At 35.4% G+C, this 21,397-nt stretch overlaps 1 protein-coding gene across 3 annotated transcripts in view; it reads right to left on the bottom strand.

The window, feature by feature from the left end:
* OSBPL9 (oxysterol binding protein like 9) overlaps positions 1–21,397 on the bottom strand; it is a 75,076-nt gene that overhangs the window by 13,859 nt on the left and 39,820 nt on the right. For 2 of the 3 annotated variants that reach the window (XM_063297929.1, XM_063297931.1), the window contains 5 exons: positions 21,273–21,320; positions 18,564–18,593; positions 17,484–17,534; positions 11,023–11,061; positions 1,965–2,058 (listed from right to left, as the gene is read on the bottom strand). In XM_063297929.1, the coding sequence (XP_063153999.1) occupies positions 1,965–2,058; positions 11,023–11,061; positions 17,484–17,534; positions 18,564–18,593; positions 21,273–21,320 (262 nt within the window). The remainder of the gene's footprint in view (positions 1–1,964; positions 2,059–11,022; positions 11,062–17,483; positions 17,535–18,563; positions 18,594–21,272; positions 21,321–21,397) is intronic. The other variant, XM_063297930.1, reaches the window with a different exon arrangement.

The raw sequence follows: 21,397 nt of genomic DNA, 5'->3' as shown, positions 1-21,397 counted from the left end.
ACTTCTCATTAGCATAACTCTAGACACTTCTGTGAGTCTTCATATCATAATTCTTTTCGTTCTGTTCCAAGCATATGCTATTCCATCATCTTACTATATTCAGTTAGAAAATTAAGCTATTTTGCAATGCTTTTTCATATAGGATTCATAACTATCTCTTTCTATCATTATTTTTTCACTCTAGTTTTTTTCACTTCTTTTTTTCCTGCAAAACAGTTATTTGCTCTAGAATTTTCCCAGGTATCAACATTAGACTAACATATCTGTAAGTTCATGTTTCTATTTTTGAAGACATTCATTCTTTTCCAATAATCTGGCACTTCATTTTTCTCCAAGATTTCAGGGAAAGTACATAGAAGTTTTACCAGAGCATCAGCCAGTTCCTTCAGCACCCAAAATCTAATTCAGATTTAGACTGTATTCCCTTATGATGTTTATATAAATCTCAATCTTCAATCCTGCCTCTTCATTCTAAATTTCCAGATAGAACACATACTTTTTTGTTGGAAGAGACTGAACCAAAAGCTGAGTAACTCTGCCCTTTCTTTGCAATCTGTTAGTATTTTGCTATCTTCACTGAACAGATATCCTGATTCTCTTTTACTTTGCACATTAACAAAATAAGCCATTTTTGTTAGCATTCTTCACCAACCTCAGCTCATTCTGAGTCATAGCTTTCTTAATACCCTCACAATGGTTCAAGGCTCTCCACTTGAAATCTACGATGACCTGCCCCTCATTTCATTGCCTAAATTTATCTTTTATTTTCAGATCTTCATCAGGCTTTTTGCATAGCCACACTGGCTTCTTTTCCTGTCTACATATTAGAAATTGTTTTCTTCTGCTATCTATCAGTTATAAATCAATGGGATGTGTGAGCTTGCAAAAGATGACATACTTCATATTATATGCAAGCTCATGCGTCCCATTAAGATTTACAACTGATTTGTGAGATTTGTCAAGTGAGATTTGTCAAGTCTTAAAATTGGTAAAATGTTCAGCCTACTTTGATATTTGGTCTTAGATGTATTGAATGCTTACAGTCAACTTTTCACAAAGACACTGTATACTCAAGGAAAAGGAAGCAGGATCTTGAGAGCCTTTCAAGTACCTGTACAACACAGGTACTTCTTACCTTACATCTGGTAAGAAATGGAAGTTTGGGAATATAATGCAGACATTGTCAATACAAGCCCACAAGTACCAGGGAATCCATCGCTCCCAAAATGAAATTACAACTGAACTTTAAATATTAAATATGGCTGAAATAGTGAATTCACCCTATCCCTCGAGACTTTGCTGAGAACACCAAAATCTCCAAGGGATATCAGAAATCACACAATCTTACAATATCTGAAGCTGACTTTGTTTTTCTGGTGGCCAGGCTATTATGTTACACTATACAATAATATCACTTGGCTAGAAAGAATGCTGTCCTCTGATATAATCATTTCTGATCAATTTCTAGTCTAGTTGTGAAACTAGGCAAAATATTCAATTTAAAAATTAGAGAAAGTGAACAATTTTCTGAGCAGTGTAATTTTGAGGAACTGAATTAGGATTTTAGCCCACTATAACTATTTTCTTGGAAGAAAATCCACTTTGGTACAGAAACTTTTTTTTTCCTTTCAAGTTATTTAAGGTACTAAAGTCTTACTGCAAAGTATTTACTCCAAAATGTCAGGAGTACAGTAGCAAGGTAAATTGGAAAAGTGGAGACAAAAGTAGTTCATGCTACTATGTTGCTTCCACTATATGGACAGAACTTTTATAGATCCCTTGAGAACATGAACAATCATAGGAAATTCCAATTTAAATTTACAATGGATTGGCAATTCTACATGTCACAAGCCACGTCCTTTCTACATTCTGTGAAAATGAATGGAAACAAGTGAAAATATTTTTTTTAAGCATTTAATAGGTATTAGCTTATAAACATTACAAGGTTTTTAAAAATACTATACCTGGAGGTAAGACAGTCTGCGTAGGCATTGTGCTGTTCACTGAAGATTCCAAGAGACTAGGTGGATATATTGCATCAACAGGATTAATAGTGCTCTGTGACATAAAAAACAAGGTCAACTCTTTTTGAGAACCACAATAAAATATGATCTGTGCAGGAAGTCAATCCTGGGAGAAACACAAAACTAAATGCTTTTATGACGTAAGCAGTCTATAAAAATAATGGTTATAGTACATTAAAGTTAATTTAGTTGCTTTAGTATTGTAAAGCCATGGATTCCGAGCTTTAAAGTTTAATTTGCTGATGTGACGGCAACACTAAAAAATTACAAGTAATTTAGGGATAGAGTTTTATTTTTATTTTGCTTATGCAACCCAACAACACTACCAATCAAGAGGTTGAAAGAATTTTGTCAAGCATCTTGAAGAAAACCAACTATGAACATACAATGTCAGACTCACAAAGTATTTCAGCCTGACCATGAGAGCTCACATAGACTAGATGAAAACAAAAACACCGCTTAATCTTGTTCTACACTGCATTATTCTGTGGTGAAACATAACTCTTCACCACTCTCCTTTTCTGACTTTTTTTATTCAAAGAAATTGTCAGACTAAATAATTCTTTAAAGCTTCTTCATGGCCAAATCCTGATGCAGGAATGAAATCTTTCTAATAAAGCAGGTAATTAACATATGACATCAAGTTCTGAAGTTCCAAAGAAAAGAAAGTCAGTGAAGTTTCCACCTAGTTAAACAACTACTGTATGAAATTGGCTGTTTCATATACTAGTAGACAGAAGATTCCATGTGTCCTCTATCATATATTTGGCATTCAGCTGGGTAACTAAACTCAAAGGGGAAGAAAATTATGAGAATTGGGTTATTTTGTATAGAGATTCCCTTGTACTGTATCATATAACTAGTACTGGGGACTCGGAACTTACGGCTCTCCAGTTATTGATGAACTACAATTCCCAGCATTCATCACAAATGACCATACTAGCTGGACTGCTGAGGGTTGTATTTCAGAGATTTGAAAGGCTACAGATTCCCCACATCAGCATTAATGAAACGGCACACAATTGCCATGTCATTATGCATTTGTTTTTCAGTTATTCAGAAGGGAATCAGTTCTACTTCATTAGCAGCACAGTTCTAAGTATGTTGTTTCCAAGTTGAAAAGCAATATAAATACTTCTAGTGTTTCAGAAAACTTAATATAATCTATATTTGCAATTTGCAGGATGTAATCTATATTTGCAATTTGCAGAATGTACTATCAGGAAAGTAAATAAGTTAAATTCAGAGCAAATAGATAAATAATAATTTAAACATTTAGGAAACTGAACCAAGCATTTACTTAGAATTGGAGAAGTTTGAATATCAAAGCAAAAGAATAATCAGAAAAATAACAACTTGGTTCTTATGGAAATGGGGAAACAGAGCATGAGTTTCCAGCAGTCAGCATTAGCAATAAAAAGTAAAAGAGAGCCCTTGAAGAAATGAAGGGAAAGTACAGTTGTTCAAGAGTAGCACAAGCAGAACATGTTATCTTTGCCCAAATTATTAGCAAGAATGCTAGCTATGCATAATAAAAATGAATTATTCAGAGAATGAACAGTAAGTAGTCAAAAGCTTATAGCTAAGTTGGTGAGTTGGACACAATTCTAAAAATAAAAAAGCTAAAGAAATTCCAGGTCCCAGTTACTTAAAAAAACATACAGTGGGAGCAGGTATAGTAACAGTATCTTCCCAGAAGAGGTACTTAAAATTGAACAGCTTTAATATACATAAAATTATAAAGTCAGATGACAATTACAAACTGGAAAAGAAGAAACCAATGATGGTCCATTATTTTCAGTGAAGAAATTGTTTGCTTTGTTTACAAAAGAACTGTATCTGAATCAAATCTGAAATATTCCAAGGACATTTATAAACTAGACATATTGTAGAATCTTGCATATCATGATTTTTTTTGTATTTTATTACTTCCAGGATGCTCATATGATATTTTCTCTGTTCATTTCCTCTTTGTTCTTAGATTAGTGCAAAACCAAATTATGCCTTAAAGTATAGTGCAAAAGTAACAAATGTTAAGCAGCAAGCAGTTAGTTATCTCAGTGCCTAAAATTATGCTAGTTGACAAAATGGGGTACCATTAGTACTAGCAAGGTACTAATTGCAATTAAATTACTTTAATTATAGGAAGGACCTTATCTATAAAATTAATGTTGCTGACTAATATTAAGACTAATATCACTTTATTTATTTATTTATTTATTTATTTATTTATTTATAAATTTATTCACCGCCCATCTCTCCCCAACAGGGGGACTCTGGGCGGCTTACAATAAAACAAGATTAAAATATAAAACCATTACAATTAAAATACAATTAAAATATACATATTATAAAATCTGCATGGTGAAGAGATCTTAATCAGACCTTCAGTGTGGTAGGTCCCTCCAGATCACCTCATGGCGCTAGCCATACCCAGGTGTAATTATTTGCCCTCCCATTCCAAGCCTGTCTACAAAACCAGGTCTTTAATCTTTTGCCGAAGTCCAGGAGCGAGGGGGCTTGTCTCACCTCTGGGGGAAGGATGTTCCAAAGGGCGGGAGCTACAGCAGAGAAGGCACGCTTCTGAGACCCCGCTAGATGGAATTCTTTTACAGATGGGGCCTGTAACATGCCCTCCCTGCATAACTGGATGGGGAGGGTCGATGTAATAGGGATGAGACGGTCCCTCAGATATCCTGGTCCCATGCCATGTAGGGCTTTAAAGGTCATAACCAACACCTTGAATTGGACCCGGAAGCAAACTGGGACCCAGTGCAGCTCACGCAACAGAGGTGTTATGTGTGCAAATCTTGGAGCACCCAAGATTGTCCACGCAGCCGCATTCTGGACCAGCTGTAGCTTCCGGATATTTTTCAAGGGTAGCCCCATGTAGAGCGCATTACAGTAATCTATATGGGAGATAACCAGGGCATGAGTGACTGTTCGGAGGGCCTCTCGGTCCAGGAAAGGGAGTAACTGGCGCACAACACGAAGTTGCGCAAAGGCCCTCCTGGCCACAACTGCCACCTGCTCTTCGAACAGGAGTCGTGAGTCCAAGAGGACCCCCAAGTTACGCACCGGATCTGTCTGGGGCAGTGCGACCCCATCCAGCACTAAAGATGACAAGTTCCTGGGACACAAAGTGCCATTAATCCACAGCCACTCCGTCTTACTAAGGTTCAGCCGAAGCCTGTTGTTCCCCATCCAGGCCCCTACAGCCCCCAGACACTCGGAAAGGGTGGTCACAGCGTCACTTACTTCACCTGGGATGGAGATGTACAATTGAGTATCATCAGCATACTGATGATACCTCATCCCATGGTGACGAATGATCTCACCCAGCGGTTTCATGTAGATGTTAAAAAGGAGAGGGGAGAGTACTGATCCCTGCGGCACCCCACAAAGAAGGGGCCGTGGGGCCGATCTCTCCTCCCCTATCGACACTGACTGGGACCGGCCCTGGAGGAAGGAGGCGAACCAGCGCAAGACTACGCCGCCCACCCCCAACTCCCTGAGCCAACCTGTAATTTCTCTATCATGGAAGTAAAATTGTGGTCTCATCACAAGAGAAGTGAAAATCAATTGAGGAAGATCAGTAGTAAGGACCAAGAGTTGGGAAACTGTTCCGGGAATTTTCCAACCCATTCCTCAACCCTTGTTCCAACAAAATCATCATCATGCCAGTATCTCCATTTCTCAGTTATAAAACCAAAGTTGTAAAAGAGTTAAGAGTTTCATGTCAAACAGAAAAAAAACTGTAAAAATTCAACAGAAATGGTATTATATTTTTAAAGTAAACTTTAAGCAGCTTAAGTCTGACCAAAATTCTCTTTTTCAAGCACCCAAATTTCATTCATCTTACCCACTTCATGTATTATGTTTACACTTTTACAGCAAAAGAACTGTATGACAGACGTTAGCACAGGTTACAGAAGAATCATGCATTCTATAACAACACCAACTACTAGTTTCTGAAATAAAAGTATACTGGCCTTTTATATTATTGAATTGATCCAAGCGTGCAATTTCTACATGCTACTTCTTTTTTGAAAATAATCAGACTCATATATTTGAATTAATCCTACATTATGCACATTGGAAAATTAACTCACACAAGATGAAAGTACTCTTAGATTGGGAGCGATGATCTTGAATTAAGATGCAAGGAATACTCCAGAAACAGCAGCTTCAAAATTTGGGTTTATTCTTGGACTGAGATTATATCTACTTGCTTAATATTGTCTAATGCATCAACTGGGCTCAATACCTTGGATTCATCCCAAGTTAATTAATGATGTTTACATTGTTCGCTCTTCAAGACCATGTTCAAGATTCAATTGACTCAGTATTGCCCACTGAAGTAACATATTCATTTTCCACAGGTCCACTGGTTGCTTCCAGGATCAATTCACAGTCCTGATTTTGTAATTTGGATCCTAAATACTTGAAAAATACCAAACTTTGATATTTAAAGCTGTAAAGCTACCAATCTATTGCACTAAAGAAAATTAAACCTTTACTCTTTTCAAATAATGTATTGCACTTTTCCCTAAGTTGGTACATCTTAGAGAAAAGATTTTGGTAATCATCCAATATATACCTCTTAAGTTTAATATTAAATCATGATTATGTGTACAAGCAGCCACTGTTTGTGATTCTGGTTTGTGGGCAAAATATAATTTGCCACATCCAAACATAATAACAAGCAAACATTTCAATCCGTTTATGTCAAACACAGAGGAAAATAAGAGTTTCACAAGTTGTTGTGCTATTAACTGCTAAACGATATGCCCACTGTTTTGAATTTCTCTGTTTAAATATCCATGATATAACTCAAGACTCCATTTTGAAAAGGAAACATATTTTAGATATGTAGATTTGTTATGAAGCTCTATTACCATGAACATTTAAGCAGTATTGTTGTAGGATTCTAAACAGAAAAATACAAGATACTGTAGGTTTTATCTTTTTCATTCAAATAAATGCTCCAAAAGACAGAATTCTGATAATCTGCATGAAGTGTAAATAAAAAACTCAGAAATGTGAATGTTAACATGTTAGCATACAGTACCATAACCCCAAGAACCTCAGTAAACAGACTCATAATCACAGAACACATCCAGAATTATATACAGAACTGTTTGCGAACTCTAAAAAAGCTCAATACCATCTGTATTTGAAACTCAAAGAACAGTTTATCTGTTACTATAGTTCTTTGAATTCTTTGAATCATAGGGGTTCTACACCTCTGCCAGTCTCATCTAGAACCTTCTATAGCTGAAAAGAAGTTTAGTAAGAAGAACTATACTATGCCTATACTATGCATGCACACTAGGAATCTTCTTACATCCCCTCAATTTTTAAGGACCACTGAAGCAGCCATGGAAAGATGACAGATGACAACTTGAAGAGCCACAATTATAGGTAAATAATATTCTTCATCAGTTTCTGTGTGCCAGACATATAGGAGAAGCAGAAGCTCATTTTGGTGGACAGAAGCTCATTGAGGAAGACTCAAACACAAGTATCTGCTGTTGCATATGAGTCAAGCTAGTAATGTCTGATAAAAGTCAAAGGTTTCAATCAAGTGGATTACTGCAGGTCAGGCAGTAACATCCCTATGGTCAGCATTGTTGATGCTGAATGAATCTACATAAGAGTATATCTGCATGAATCAGAGAATCAATGCTACTTTGTGTCATAAGACAACTAGATGGCAGGTGCTTCACCCCTTTAAATCACTTCTAACACTTCATCAATTGTCAGTTTTCCAATTCAATTGCCAAACTGTCAGACTGTATTGTTAAATCAATTGACAAGTAGGAAAGAGGGAATTGGAAGATTTGAATAGAAGAACATGTCAGAGGGAAGTTCTGGCTTTTAACTCAAATACATTTTCCAGTGATCAGAGGTATGGGGACTTCCAGTGCGGACTATGGAGGCTTGACCTGCTCCTTCGAAGTGGAGCTGACTCTGCATGCTTTTTTCTGGACTTGGGCTGGCTCCAGGAGCCCGAAGAATTCTCCAGATCCAAGGAAACTCCTGGAAATCATCCCCTTTGCCCTTGGGACAGCCATTTGCAAAACGGAGTTTCAGCAATTGACCCACGAGTGGAACAGCTGGGAGGTGGGGCTGTCATCTTATTCAAGGCTGCATCAAAGGAAAAAGGACCCTAGAGCTGACCACCCCATTTCTAAGGCACATTATTTTTATGCTTTATTTGTTACGTAACAGAGGCTTTTTACAGGGAAGAGAAGCTGACTCTCTTGGTGATTTTCATTATTTTTTGGGATTTCCTGTTTAAGGGAACGGCTTGGAACTTTGTGCTTTCTATATATTGCAAAAAGCCAAAGTTGAGAATGCAGATTTTCTTTTTCCTTTTTAAAAAGCAAGTTAATTTTTTGGGTTTATTAACAATTTCCTTTTTTTTTTTTTTAAGCAAATTTGTCTTAGTGGAACCAAAATCTGCCATTTTTGTTTTGGTGTTCTGTGGGAGAGGTTTTTTTTGTTGTTATTATTTCCTGCTGCATCGATTGGTTTAGCCATGTAAATAATGGTAAGTGGAGAACTTTCATTTTCTCGGCAATAACTTTAGCTTTCCGATCTGATTTTACTTTTATGGAGTTATTCTGGGACACTAGAGGGCCCCACAGATTATTATAAAGAGACTTGAAAGATTTTAAACTGATTTTTGAGGAAGTTATTTCCAAAGTTATTCAATATATGAAGAATAAAAATAACTTAGAAGATTTGGAAGAGGAAGTGGATCAACAGCAGGAAAAAACTGATAGTGATGTCAAATATTTAAAGGACAACGTGGAACTTTCAAAGAATAAAATGGAAATTAGTGATTTGGAGCTAGAAAGAGAATTGGGTAAGACTGTTCTGCTGGAGTATGAAAAAAGTATGAAGAAAAAAGAGATTTGGAGTTAGAAAGAGTAATAAGACCTTACTGTTGGAGCTTGAAGAAAAGGAATTTGGTTTAAAAATGTGGAAGGTCCCAGAAGAGAACTTGGGGTTCTTAGGACGGAAAGAAGAGAAGATGGAGAAAGTTCTCTGTGTAAAGTTAAGATATGTAAGAATGAAAAGGAGAGTAAATGATGGTTTGGTTTATTCTGAGGTGGGATAAATTCTAAATATGCTTGTTTGGATGAATTTTTGGTGGTTAACATGATTGCTTTGCCCAGGATGTTATACTCACTTTAGGTCACATTGATATTAATAATTGTAATATTTTCCAAATATTAGTATTATGGTTTTTCTATGTTTAATGTATGAGGTGAAGATATTTTTTGTTATTTAGAGTGAATATATAAGAATGTTACGAAGTACTGGGATATGTACTTTATGAATAAGTGAATAAGATGTTTTAGGGTTTTTTTCCTTGTTTTTTGAGGTGGGATAAATTTTTATGATTATGGTTGGTATGGATTTTGGTGATTAAGATGAATACCCAGGATGTTCTTTTTAAAACAGTATTAACTATGGAAATACTCTTTGGGTTGTATTAAAAAAGAAAATTTTTTTTTTTTTAAGATTTATAAAGTGAGGTATTTCTTGTTTTTCTAAGAAAGTTAAGAACTACTGGGAAAAGATATGTATTGTGTCTCCAAAGGTTTTTAAACTGAATGTATAACAGAATTTATCCCCTGTAAGTTTGTTGAATACTCAGTTTGAAATAACAGTTTGATTTGTATTTTTCTATATATATAATAAGATTAAGATATTTTACATACAGTGGCGGAAGGCAATATTAGAGGAATAATAAGATAATGTTAATAGATTTGGCAGAAAAGGTGAAACTGGCTATAGGTATGTGTTATAATATTTAGTTCAATTTGTTTCTGGGAAAGAACTGCTTTTGGGTTTTTTTGTTTGTAACTGAAAAAATGGAGTTATAGTTTTGAATTTTGGTTATTAAGTTGTAATGGATTATAGAAATAATGTTTACTATAGTTAAAACTGGAGTAAGAGATTGATGTATTTATGTATATTTTTGCTGTAAAGAGTCGGAAGTCATTCTTTTTGTATCTCTATTTGTTTCTGCACTTGTTAGTTTTTAACTTTTTATTTAGTTTTCTTTCAACCTTTTTCTATCTTTTCATGTTTTATCTTTATTCTGAAAATATAATAAAGTTTCTTTAAAAAAAGAGGTATGGGGTTAAATAACAAACTTCATCTAAAGGAGGTTAGGGCAAAGAACAGAGAAATAAACTGGAGCCAAGCAGCTAATTCAGCCACAAGAATAATCTCCAAAAAATAATTTAAGTTATAACCTTAGGCAAATATTCCCAAAGCCCACCCTGAGAACTGACAGAAGTAATTTCAAAGGGTAAAGCCTCTTATATTATTTTGTTACTTTATTCAGTACAAAGAAGTGCAAACTTCAGTTGCCCTTTTTAAGTTGAATCACAAACGTTTCAATCACAACAACCATACTGTTAAATAAAGAGGTTGGAAGTCTGGATGATACACTTTTCTTCTGTCCATAAAGAGTTGATCTTGCCTGCCTGGCAGTGGGATGTATTGTTCTACACACAAGATGAAGAGACAGTTTCCTAACAGACTTATTTCATAACAAAAGGTTCTCAGCTATCAGAGGTTCCTGGTGGGGCTTCATTGTAGGCACAGAACATATACGCGATCCACAAATTATGTTTTTAAACAAGATTTCCATTCTGACAACAATCACATTTTCTGGCATATCAGACAATTCAATTATCATCACCCCAATTTCTTCCCATTCATATTGGTAGTTTTAATTTTGCCTTATTAATAGGAAACAAACAGCAATCTAATATAAGAAGAAAAAGTGGAATTTAGAAGCTTTAGAACACTGACAAGATACTGAAAATGAAACATTTATTTCAGGGAGAGAGAAAAAAAAATAGAGAAAGGAAGGAAAGAAAAGTGGAGGTTCAAGTCCCTGTGTTCACATGACTGTAGCTTTAATGCTCTGCAGAGATAAAAGAAAATAATAGATTACATTTAAACTTACTATAAGTCCATCTGCGTGCTTCTCCTCATTAGTTTGGTCCTTAAGGAAAAATGTTACAAATATTAACATAACAATTTGTCATCAATGTAATTTATGCTGTTTTTATAAGATTCATGTTCTTCTTAAGGAATTACCATTATATTTTTTTGAAAGGAAAATTTCCTCATTAGAAACTTTGTTCATTATATTGCATTAAAAAGTTCACTTATTCTGGAAGTAGACAAAAGATTCTTTCTAGCAAATGGATCTGCCATTTAAAAGCCACATCAAAATGCATCTGTAAGAGATGAATTGCTAAAAATAATGAAGAAGTACATTCATATAAATACCTACAGAAGGTTCCTGTGTCCTGTTCTTTTTGAGTTCAGAAACAATATTCCTGAAAATCTCCAAAGAAATGTCACACACAATAAATACTATATACAAGCAAAGATAATGGCAGTTTGAGGGAATTCTGGATAAGATGGCCTCTACTATTCTCCATTCACTGACTCTTTCTGGTCTTTCTTTATAAATGAAGACTCCTTCAAGCCAAACTTGACTCCTGCTGACTTCATGAACACATCCATATAGTTTTCTTGGCAGCAATAGAGAAGTCATTTGTTATTGCATTCTCCAGGATGCTTTATTTCCTCATCTAACCCACAACCTTGAGATTTCCTGATAATCTCCCACACAATTACTAACCAGATCCAAGCCAGTTTGGTTTTAAGATTAACCAAAGTCCTTTACAAGAAAAAAAGGACTTATTATGTCTTCTCCCATCACACGAAAAACAGGACCAACAGAAAAAGAGAACAGTCAGGGTGTAAGCAAGTTTTCTTTGTTTTAACACAATATTGTGATGCTTTGCACATTTAATAAAATATTGTGATAGTATACATACAAAAAAACAGTTATGACGGGAGCTTTGTTTCACTCTTCTTGCCTGCCCATAAGATGTTTAAAAGAAAGTAAGTAAAATTTGTGGTGATGAAAAAGGAACTTTATGACCAATTCTCGCATTTATGACCTTGGCAGGTCTGTAAAACGAAGCTGAAGCTGGTCCCAATTGTGGTTGCTAAACGAGGACTATGGGGTCCTTGGTGCTCTCTGAGCTTGGCTGATGTTTCATTACCCAACTAGGTAACATGATCAGTACAAATGAGTGTGGAGTTTGCTCCGTTTATATACAGTAGCTTGCCCTCCTTAAGGACCTCCATTTAGGTGGGTGTGTAGTTTTCTCAAGGAGGGTAGCTTGCCCTCCTTAAACTGGCAGGGCAAGCTACTGTATATAAACAGGGAGCAAACTCCACACTCATTTGTACTGATCATGTTACCTAGTTGGGCAATGAAACGTCTGCAAGCAAACAGCCAAGCTCAGAGAGCACAAAGGACTCCACAATTCACCCCTGAGCTATCTATATTCTCTATTAAATGAGGACTACCTGTAAACTGCCGGATCAGAATATTAAAATGAATACAGAATGTGTGAAGTGAAATATAGGTCGGCTCTTGGTTCATGAAATACATTTTGAGTGTTGAGTGCATATTATGGGCATTTTCACAAAATGGCTGACAGGAGACCTCGGTTATCAATAAAATGGCTGTAGCCTGTCAGAAACTAACAGAAAGCAAACTAGTGAGACTGCTTCCCGCCATGCTTTTACACTTGTACTCAAATGCTCTCTCTGGGTAAGTGGAATACATCCAAATTGCTGGATATGGAGAGCCACTGTAGTTACAAATATAATAGTAAATTTCCAAGTTAATCAACGCTTTACAATAGGCATTCAATTTCCTTTTCATGAAGCAAAATTATCCAAATTAGCGAAACTATCCAAATTAGTGAAACTATCCAAATCATTCAAAGAGAATGGGTTACTGCCCTTTTACCCAACCCCCGTGCAAAGCAATTATGGCACTGAATAATCTTCTTCTTCTCCTTATTAGAAGACCTCAGAACTTAGTAAATTTTTTCTTATTGTCCTAAGATGAATTTTGGTGGATTTTCCCCCCAATATGGCTTGCTTTGCATTACCCCATAAAATCATCCTACAATGATCTCCCTTGTTGACCAAATGGCAATAGGAGACTTAATACTAAATCTCTTCTAGATCTGTTTACACCATAAAGAAAAACCAACCAAGAATGCCAGTGACAGCTGAAGACCATCAGCACTGCATGAAGAACCAAGTTAAAATGCTGTTGATACCTAAAATTTCAGCATGAATTGAGTACTTCTATGTGTTTTAAGACCTCTTCACTGAGGCAAATCAACAGAATCTTCAGAAGTAACCTCTATAGCACAAATGGCAACATTTAATGGGGTAGACAGCACCTCAGCCTTCCAATCTTTTGGAGAGTCACAGTTGGCAGTCTGATTACACCAAGCCATTGCTAAATGGGGCAGGGTTGACTTTTTTTCCTGGTCTTTTCCTTTCATGGTGGGGTTAGGTTGGAAATGGGAAGAAGAGGTTTCTGAGAGGCAAACTGTTCCTTTCCTCATGTCAATTCTTAAGGATCTTGAAGTTACCCCTCTCAATTCTGGCCATTTTGCTCCCAAATTTCAGTATACAATTTGGGGTATTGAGGTATAATTGTAGTTTGCCATCCCTGCTCTACAATAATGTTGTAATTGATGGCAGTACTGTTAATATGTTTTCTACTACAGATTAAGGTTACTATGGTAACTAATCATTTTGGCCAAGAGGTTGAATTTAATTGTCCTCTTTTCAGATGTTAATTTTTGCACCTGGGGGGAAAAACTTGCCTGGACTTGTTTTAGTTTCAGTTTCCCTTCTGTGTAGGCATGTAGAGAGTTAAGCAGCTCTCACTGAGACCCTGTAAATATGTTTGCTTTCTGTAAATAAAATTATTTTTATAGAAATGCCTGGTGTGTGACTTTTCTGATCTCTCCTGGGCCAAAGGCTTTCCTAGCAATCTGCTAACAAGTACTTCATATAATAATAGTCCCAGCATATGCATATTCAAAAACAGAATGCTAGAAACCAACCATAATAGATAAATATAATAATTAATAGCTTTAATGTGGTTTTTTCAGTTACAGTGACTACCAGGAGGCACCATGTCCTGATGATCACTGTAAAATCCCATCATGTAAAACTCTGTATATGGAGCATGACATAATATAACATCTGCAACATTCTGCTCTGAGAGTTTAAGGGAAAGTGGCCTGTATATACCATTCTGATAGCACTAGTAGCCCAAACAGAAATGTTTCAGACATAGTCTTTTATTTATTACATAATGTATACTTGTGAAATTAGAGTTATTAATTTCTTTTCAAAATGCAATATACTGACATATAGAACATTCTCTGTCATTTCTTCAGTATTTATGTACAGTGATCAAGCTTTGTATAAGAAACAGGGAATAGAAAAATGTTTGCACATAAAATCAGGGAGCTATTCAGGGAAGGAAGCTCCCCCCACCCCCCATGTTAATCATAGTACATAACATTCTTACAATATTAAGCCATTTGGTGGCTTGTGATGGAGTCAGAAATGCAACTATTTGGATTTATCTTAAATCATTTTTCATGAAAACTCAGATCTACAGGTGCTAAGTTTCTCACTTGGTCAAGTAAAAACTGCTACTCAAAACTTCTGTGTTTGGAACTAAGAAAACATAGCTATGGGGAACAAATACAAATCTCATCTTAGAAGTTTTGAACTACAATCAGTGAAGTGCAAAAACCTGTATCAGTAATGCCTACAAATACATCTGAAAGACAAATATGACACATGCCAAGAACAAAAATAAAGAAGATTGGCATTATGCATGAATTACAAAGGAAGAAGGCAAAAGCATTTGAAGCTTGGGGATTTTTTTTTTTTTTTTGGTTGACATAAGTCTTTTTTCCCCTTCATTGTCCCCTCCTTTCCTCTCGTTTTTCTTCAGTTCTCTCTTTCTACTGAAGTTTGAACTAAGATATGTGGACAAATTAGAAAAAAGAGGCACATATTAAAAATTATTATTACATCTAAAGTTGGAAGTAGGTTTAAGAGCATAGTAGGATTTCATAATCGCAGAAATTGAGGAGCAATCTTTTCTTTTACTTAATCTCAGTAGGCAATGATAGAGTACTGGTGCAGTCATATAAATAATGCCAATCTGCAAGTATGCCACAGACCTCCCATGTTAAAGGATCTAACTAAACACACAGTCATGGTCTCAACCAGCATAGTTTCCCTCTTGTCTTTTCAGTCCCAATTTGCTACTTCATTAATCATCTTTCTTGAGGAGTTCCTATCCATCACACTGTCAGAAACTGTCACAGTCAAAAAAGCAAAGAATACAGTTCAGAATCTGAAAATATTTAGTGCATAGACTCTGTGTTAGAATTCTCTTCAGCTTGGAAAACTGTCAGGTTTGGTTAGCATACAAAGACTGCCAGATTTGGCTAGAACACAAATTCTTCTATTTCTCCACTGGGAAAAAAACTAATAGTGTACATAGTTTAGGAAGTTTGAGCTAAATTATAATTATTGGTATAAATGATGAACATTATCATAGTATGTCTGTACAATATAGACTACCTTTGTATTTATCTCATAAAAGATACTAACAGTTTATGATTGAGGAGGAGATGACAAGTTTTATTCAAAGTTGTTTCCTAAGAGTTTTTTAAAAATATTTATGACTAAACCTAATTTTAAAGCAATATTAGTAACTGGGGTATTTCACTACAATAATTCTTAATAATTTAGCTATATTTATATTTCAGTATATAAAAAACTCCATATTTCAATAAAACAAATATCCTGAGTGATCTTCATGTGTTTTAACAGTGCGGTACATATGAAAGAAACAAAACAAAAAACTCTTCAAAATACACAAATAGAAAGATTAACATTTCTCTACTTTGAACTAATACCTAAATAAGTTGCTGCTAATTATCCTTGTCTTCCAATATAATTTTATCTTAAATTTAACTGAACAGAACTACCAATACTCTGTCATATTTTAATTGTTCTCCTAATAAGGAATATTTCCCAAGTTTTAAAATATCAGGAACACTTCACCATTTCTCTGCAGCAATCATTTATTATTTCAAGAATGTTATTCATGCTTGTTTTAGCTTTGCAGACAGTGCCCTAAAGACCAGCATATACTTTACCCTACTATCTTCCCAGAGCAAGCACCTCTTCTCCCTCATGTCAATCCCTTATGTCAGAATTATACTTAAAACAATTACCTTAGAAGAATTGTTGAAATGTATTTTGGCACAAGTGCACTGAGTAAACAGCCATTTCTATGAAAATCACTAAATTCTGTTCTTTTGCAACTGAGGTTAGAAGACATTGGGCCTGCACTTGGCTCCAACCCGTGGTATCAGCTATCTTTCGCTTGAAGTTTGTCAAAAATTTCATTCTCGACATTAATCATTTTTTAAATTGTTGTCCTACATATTACCTGATTATACTGTACATGGTTGTTCTTTTGGTCTCTGACCAAAGATAGATACAGACATATATACATACATGCATACATCACCAACAACTACCACCACCAGTTTATGGCAGGGATTTTTAGTAATATAATTTTATTGATTAGTCAATTGACCATATCAGCAGGGACTTTTAAGTTGCCCCACAAAACTAAATGGGATTTTTTGTATCTGACATTGCAGGAGCTTCTCTGCAAGAGTTTAGTAATTATTAGATTCATTAAAGGTAGAAAATAATTTAAATTTTTATTTCACTAGTACATGCAAAGTAATTTGGAAAGTAAGGACTTTACCCATACATATGCAACCTCTGCCCCCAAAACTACCCTATTTTATCAATTATATGTCCCAAGTTCCATGAAGAAAAGGTGAAATATTTCAAATCTATTATCAATATGCTGAGAAAAAAAATAGTCAAGAGGAGCCCTTGAACACAACAGATTTCAATATCTCTCTTTCAAATTCATACTATTTATTTGCAACCCAGTTCAGGAAAAAAAATGGTTAACATTTGTTTCTTCCAATGTCAGCTTGAAGTCTTGTGCAGAATTAACCAGAGGCTGTTGCATCTGATAATTTAAGGAGATAGGGCAAAGGCGAACTTGCATGAGTGGAAGCCTACATACACAGGGTGGCTTGTACTATTCTTTCTCCTCCATGCAGTCCAGTGTTCCACCAACCAATAGCAGTCTGCCATAATAGAATGTTAAGTATGTTCACCATCAATTTAATATGAAGAGTATACCATCTGAGTATGTCAACTCTGTCATAGGACTATGTATTATGAATATTCTCAGGTGCTCAAATCATGAAATATTTGTTAGGAATTTATGTTTATTAATAATCCACACTAAGAAAGCAAGATGATGTAACATAAGTGGTGCACACATACAAACACCTGCCCTTCTAGTTCTTAAATTGCACAACATTACTACAACATAACAAACAGCACATAAAAATTTTCTCCAAAAAACATTTTCTACTATCTGATATTGGTAGAGATACTTACTTTAGCAATCTGCAGCAACACAATACAGTGTTTTATTGATTCGACCATGCTCTAAGGGAGGGAAAATAAATATTTAAGTTTTTCTAAAAGCTTCAATTATTTTAAAAAATTAAAGCAATCCCAGATACTTGGAAAACTTTACCAATTTGGCACTTATTTTTCTTAGATATTGTTATAAATATCTAAAGACCTTAACAGTTATACTTATTAATGACTGAGGACATACTTCACAGTTTTTAAAATTAATTTCTATTTTACCTTTACTATATAGGGCCCATTGCCTGTGCCTCCAATTTTAGACAAATTAAGGGAAAATGGCCCTTCAGCACTTGCTTGACAGAAAAAAGCAGACTGAGGAAAACTTCCTTATATCCTAAATCAAAGATGGTTCTGTTTTAAGTAAGATCTGTACATTACTGTGTAGACATGTACATATATAAATGAGTGAAGGGAAGCTGGGAAAATGCTGGCTCTATGCCAAGTCCACCCCTGTCCTGTTGTGCTCTTTCCCCCTAGCATGCAATCCCCTTAAATCAGCACTGCACTTCAGCAAAAAATATTGCTTGCTATCATCTTAAGTATTTCAAGTGTATAAAAGACTTATTGGTAAACAAGTCATTAATAGTTATTGGTAAACAAGTTATGGATAAGTGATTTCACTTAAAAATATACTACTCTAATAGCTACCTAATAAAAAGAGACCTTGTCTTTTATAGTTATATATATTAAATCTACATTGTCATTCACCTACTTTAGAACATAGGGAATGCAATAAAACTGGACAACTACAATATTATTCTGGCTGATGTGAATCATCTATTTCATATGTCTCCATTAATGTACCATAAGAAGCACTATGGTACAAGCCACTTGTGGAAGGTGGGTTACCATACTTCATTTAAAGGGTTCTACTAGTAAATACATTGTTAAACATGAATATGTACATGAATATGTACAAGACTTTAAAAATATTTTAGATATCCTTCTTCAACCTGGCCCTGTTCATTCCAATGCATTGTAAGGGAATCAGATAGAGAAAGTCTGATTTCAAGTGCATAGTGATTTAAAACAAAAACTTACACTGGTTGTTTCTTTGAGGTTTTCAATCTTCTGCAAACACCATATACCAAAAAAAAAATATATTTTTAAAAACAAGGTAGAAATGGTAGTCTTCAAATTGATTTGTTGTTTATCTCTAACCAAAAATAAACATTATCTACAAAACTGAACACTGCAAACTCAGAAGGGCAAGATGCAACAGCTCTCTGAGATCTCAGGCAGACTCCAGCCAAAGTATGTGCATCACCAAAAGATACATCTTCCATTACTGTACAATGACCCTGATATTATTTTTCTTTAATAACAAGCAGGTAGAATGCAAACCCTACCACTTGCCAGCATATTCAGCAAATCTTGTTGTTCCAGTAGCTTTCTTCTGTAAAGTTATTTTGTGCTTACATTTGAACCTTATTTTTTGTTTATACTGCCAACTCCATCCACAAGTAAACAAAGTGACTCTTAAAAATAGCTAATTTTAAACACATTAGAGTCCTCTAGTTATAATTCATTTTGCTGAAAATTTTTGTTCAGCATCTCATATCTGAAAATTTTAAAATAAGTCTTTCGCATTCCCCAGTCATAGTATGTTCAAGATTCATGCTCAGCAGAAGTCCACTTATTTTTCCCTCTATTTATTTCTTTTACAGGTGCAACAATTATGTCAATAAGTCATTTTAAAAATTCCATAAAGGCTGAAAAAGCTTAAATGATAGCTCAACAACATTTTATTCAAAACATTTCTACTGGAAATAGCTGAAGATTTTGTTACTTTTCTTGTGTTAGTAGATTTGTTCAAAAGAAAAAAAAATCAAAATTCATGGTGCCAATTAGAATTCATGATGTTAAATTATGGGATGACAACAATCTGACCTTTTTTCTTCTGAGACACACAGCCTTTTAAATGCTGAATGCCACACAGAGAAGAAATCAGCAATCATCCTTTAAAATATCAATCAGCCATTACAACAAAGACTAGAATGTAAGTAATCACAAGGTCACACCCCTCTGGTGAGATTATATAATGAGAAAAAAACACCTATTTAATATCTAAAACAGCTTTTCTCAACCTATGAAAGACAGCCTTTCCCTACCAAGCACCCTGCCAATGCTTTGGACCACAATTTACATAATTCTCAACTAACTGCTCTCTGTCCATGTTGGATAAGAATTCTGAATTGCAATCAAACACATTTAAAGGGAATCAGGTTGAGAAAAACTGTCTTAAATGTATTTCATAATCAGCATATTACTCTGTTCTAAATACAAAAAGTGCCTGATTTTAGTTGATTTCATGTAATATTAACAGCTCTGAGATGGCACTTACCTTTTATAAAAGACATATCCTCACAGCCTCTCATTGTCAGGGGAAGGAGGTCCAGCAAGAAAATGGTGTTTTCCACCAGAAAACACAATAAAACCTCCAGTGCAAATAATCTAGGTTGCATGGAGGGAGGCCCTGAGCGAGGCTGACAAGCTGCAGGGCTCACCTTGGCTTACTGCAAGACCACCCCTCCCATTCAGTTTAGCTCTGCTTCAGTAATGGGAATATCAATCTTATGAAAGCAAGTCTTTCAGGCAGTCAATATCCTCCTATGTATGAGATACTAGTACACTCAGGCAACAGAAAACGGATGGTAACTCAATTATGTTCATAATTAGTTGTGCAGGTACACGCAGAAGTATGTGCATGCAACCATGTGCATAGAATACTTTGGCTTGCTTTAGAGCTCCTGGAAAGGAGGGAAAAGCAAGCAGGCAAGCCCAAGGCAGTGGTGGCAGGGAAAAGGCAGAGAGAAAGGTTCAAAGGAACCAACAGGGCTCTGCATATGTCACCTACGGCAGGAAAGGATATTCCATGGTATTTTCTTCCAGCCCAGACAAAACAAACTTCTACACTGGGAAAAGCAGAAGACAGCTTCTACTCCTGCTGCAGGCCCTGGGTTGACATCCTGCATGTGATCTTTCCTACCCCACTGAACTCAGTGCTGGAGTTAGCAAAGAATGTCCTCTTCTGTTGCAAGCACTAAGTTTAAAGGGGTAAGGAAAGTGGAGAGAGTTGTCTATCCACACAGTGAGGGTTCCTCCTGGACTGCACAGAAAGTAATACACATTACCTTCTTTGCAGGCAAAACTTTAATGACCCTGTTGAAGAAGTATGGCAGAAAACTTGAGGAAAGACCACTCTGTGTGTCACAGTGAACTCTGAGAAACATACAAGTGACTATTTTATTTGAATTAGATATATCCTTGGTTATTATCTGTCACTATTTTTTCTTCACTTACTCTCTAATTCAGTGCAACCTTACTAAAAATAAATTCCAAAATTGTTCTAATGGAAAGACTGGTCGTGACAAATTGTAATCAAAGAACGTATGTATAATAATTTCACAGATAAACTGTGCTAACATTGCATGATACATACTTCACATAACGAGAGCAAGTTACTCTCAACTGCAGAAGTTTTATTTAAATAAAAGGACAAGAAACCTTTACAGTTTTTTTTGGCCTTTCCAAACTGGGTTTCATGTCTTTCTGTAATTATACTCCAAAGGAGCAGAGCAACCAAAGGATAGTTCCAAATTATTGTAAGAAGTGTTTTCCATTCCAGCAAATCAAAGAAAACTGTAACATATATGGTGTTTCTTAGCTGTACAAAACCCCCCCCCACTAAAGTTGCATCTTAGAAATAAATATGTATTCTAAGGGCATCTGTACAAAAAATATACTTGCTTTTCTCTGATCATCATCTCTGCAGTTCTGAAGCTTTTCATCAAAGAGCTAAAAAAAAGAAAATTGTTAAAAATATGGGAAGGACTTTAATAATTCAAACAAGAGAGCAAATCACTTTAAAAAGT

Source organism: Candoia aspera, chromosome 3 (genome assembly GCF_035149785.1).
Source record: "Candoia aspera isolate rCanAsp1 chromosome 3, rCanAsp1.hap2, whole genome shotgun sequence".
NCBI lineage: Eukaryota > Metazoa > Chordata > Lepidosauria > Squamata > Boidae > Candoia > Candoia aspera.
This window is presented reverse-complemented; position numbering and strand designations above follow the sequence as displayed.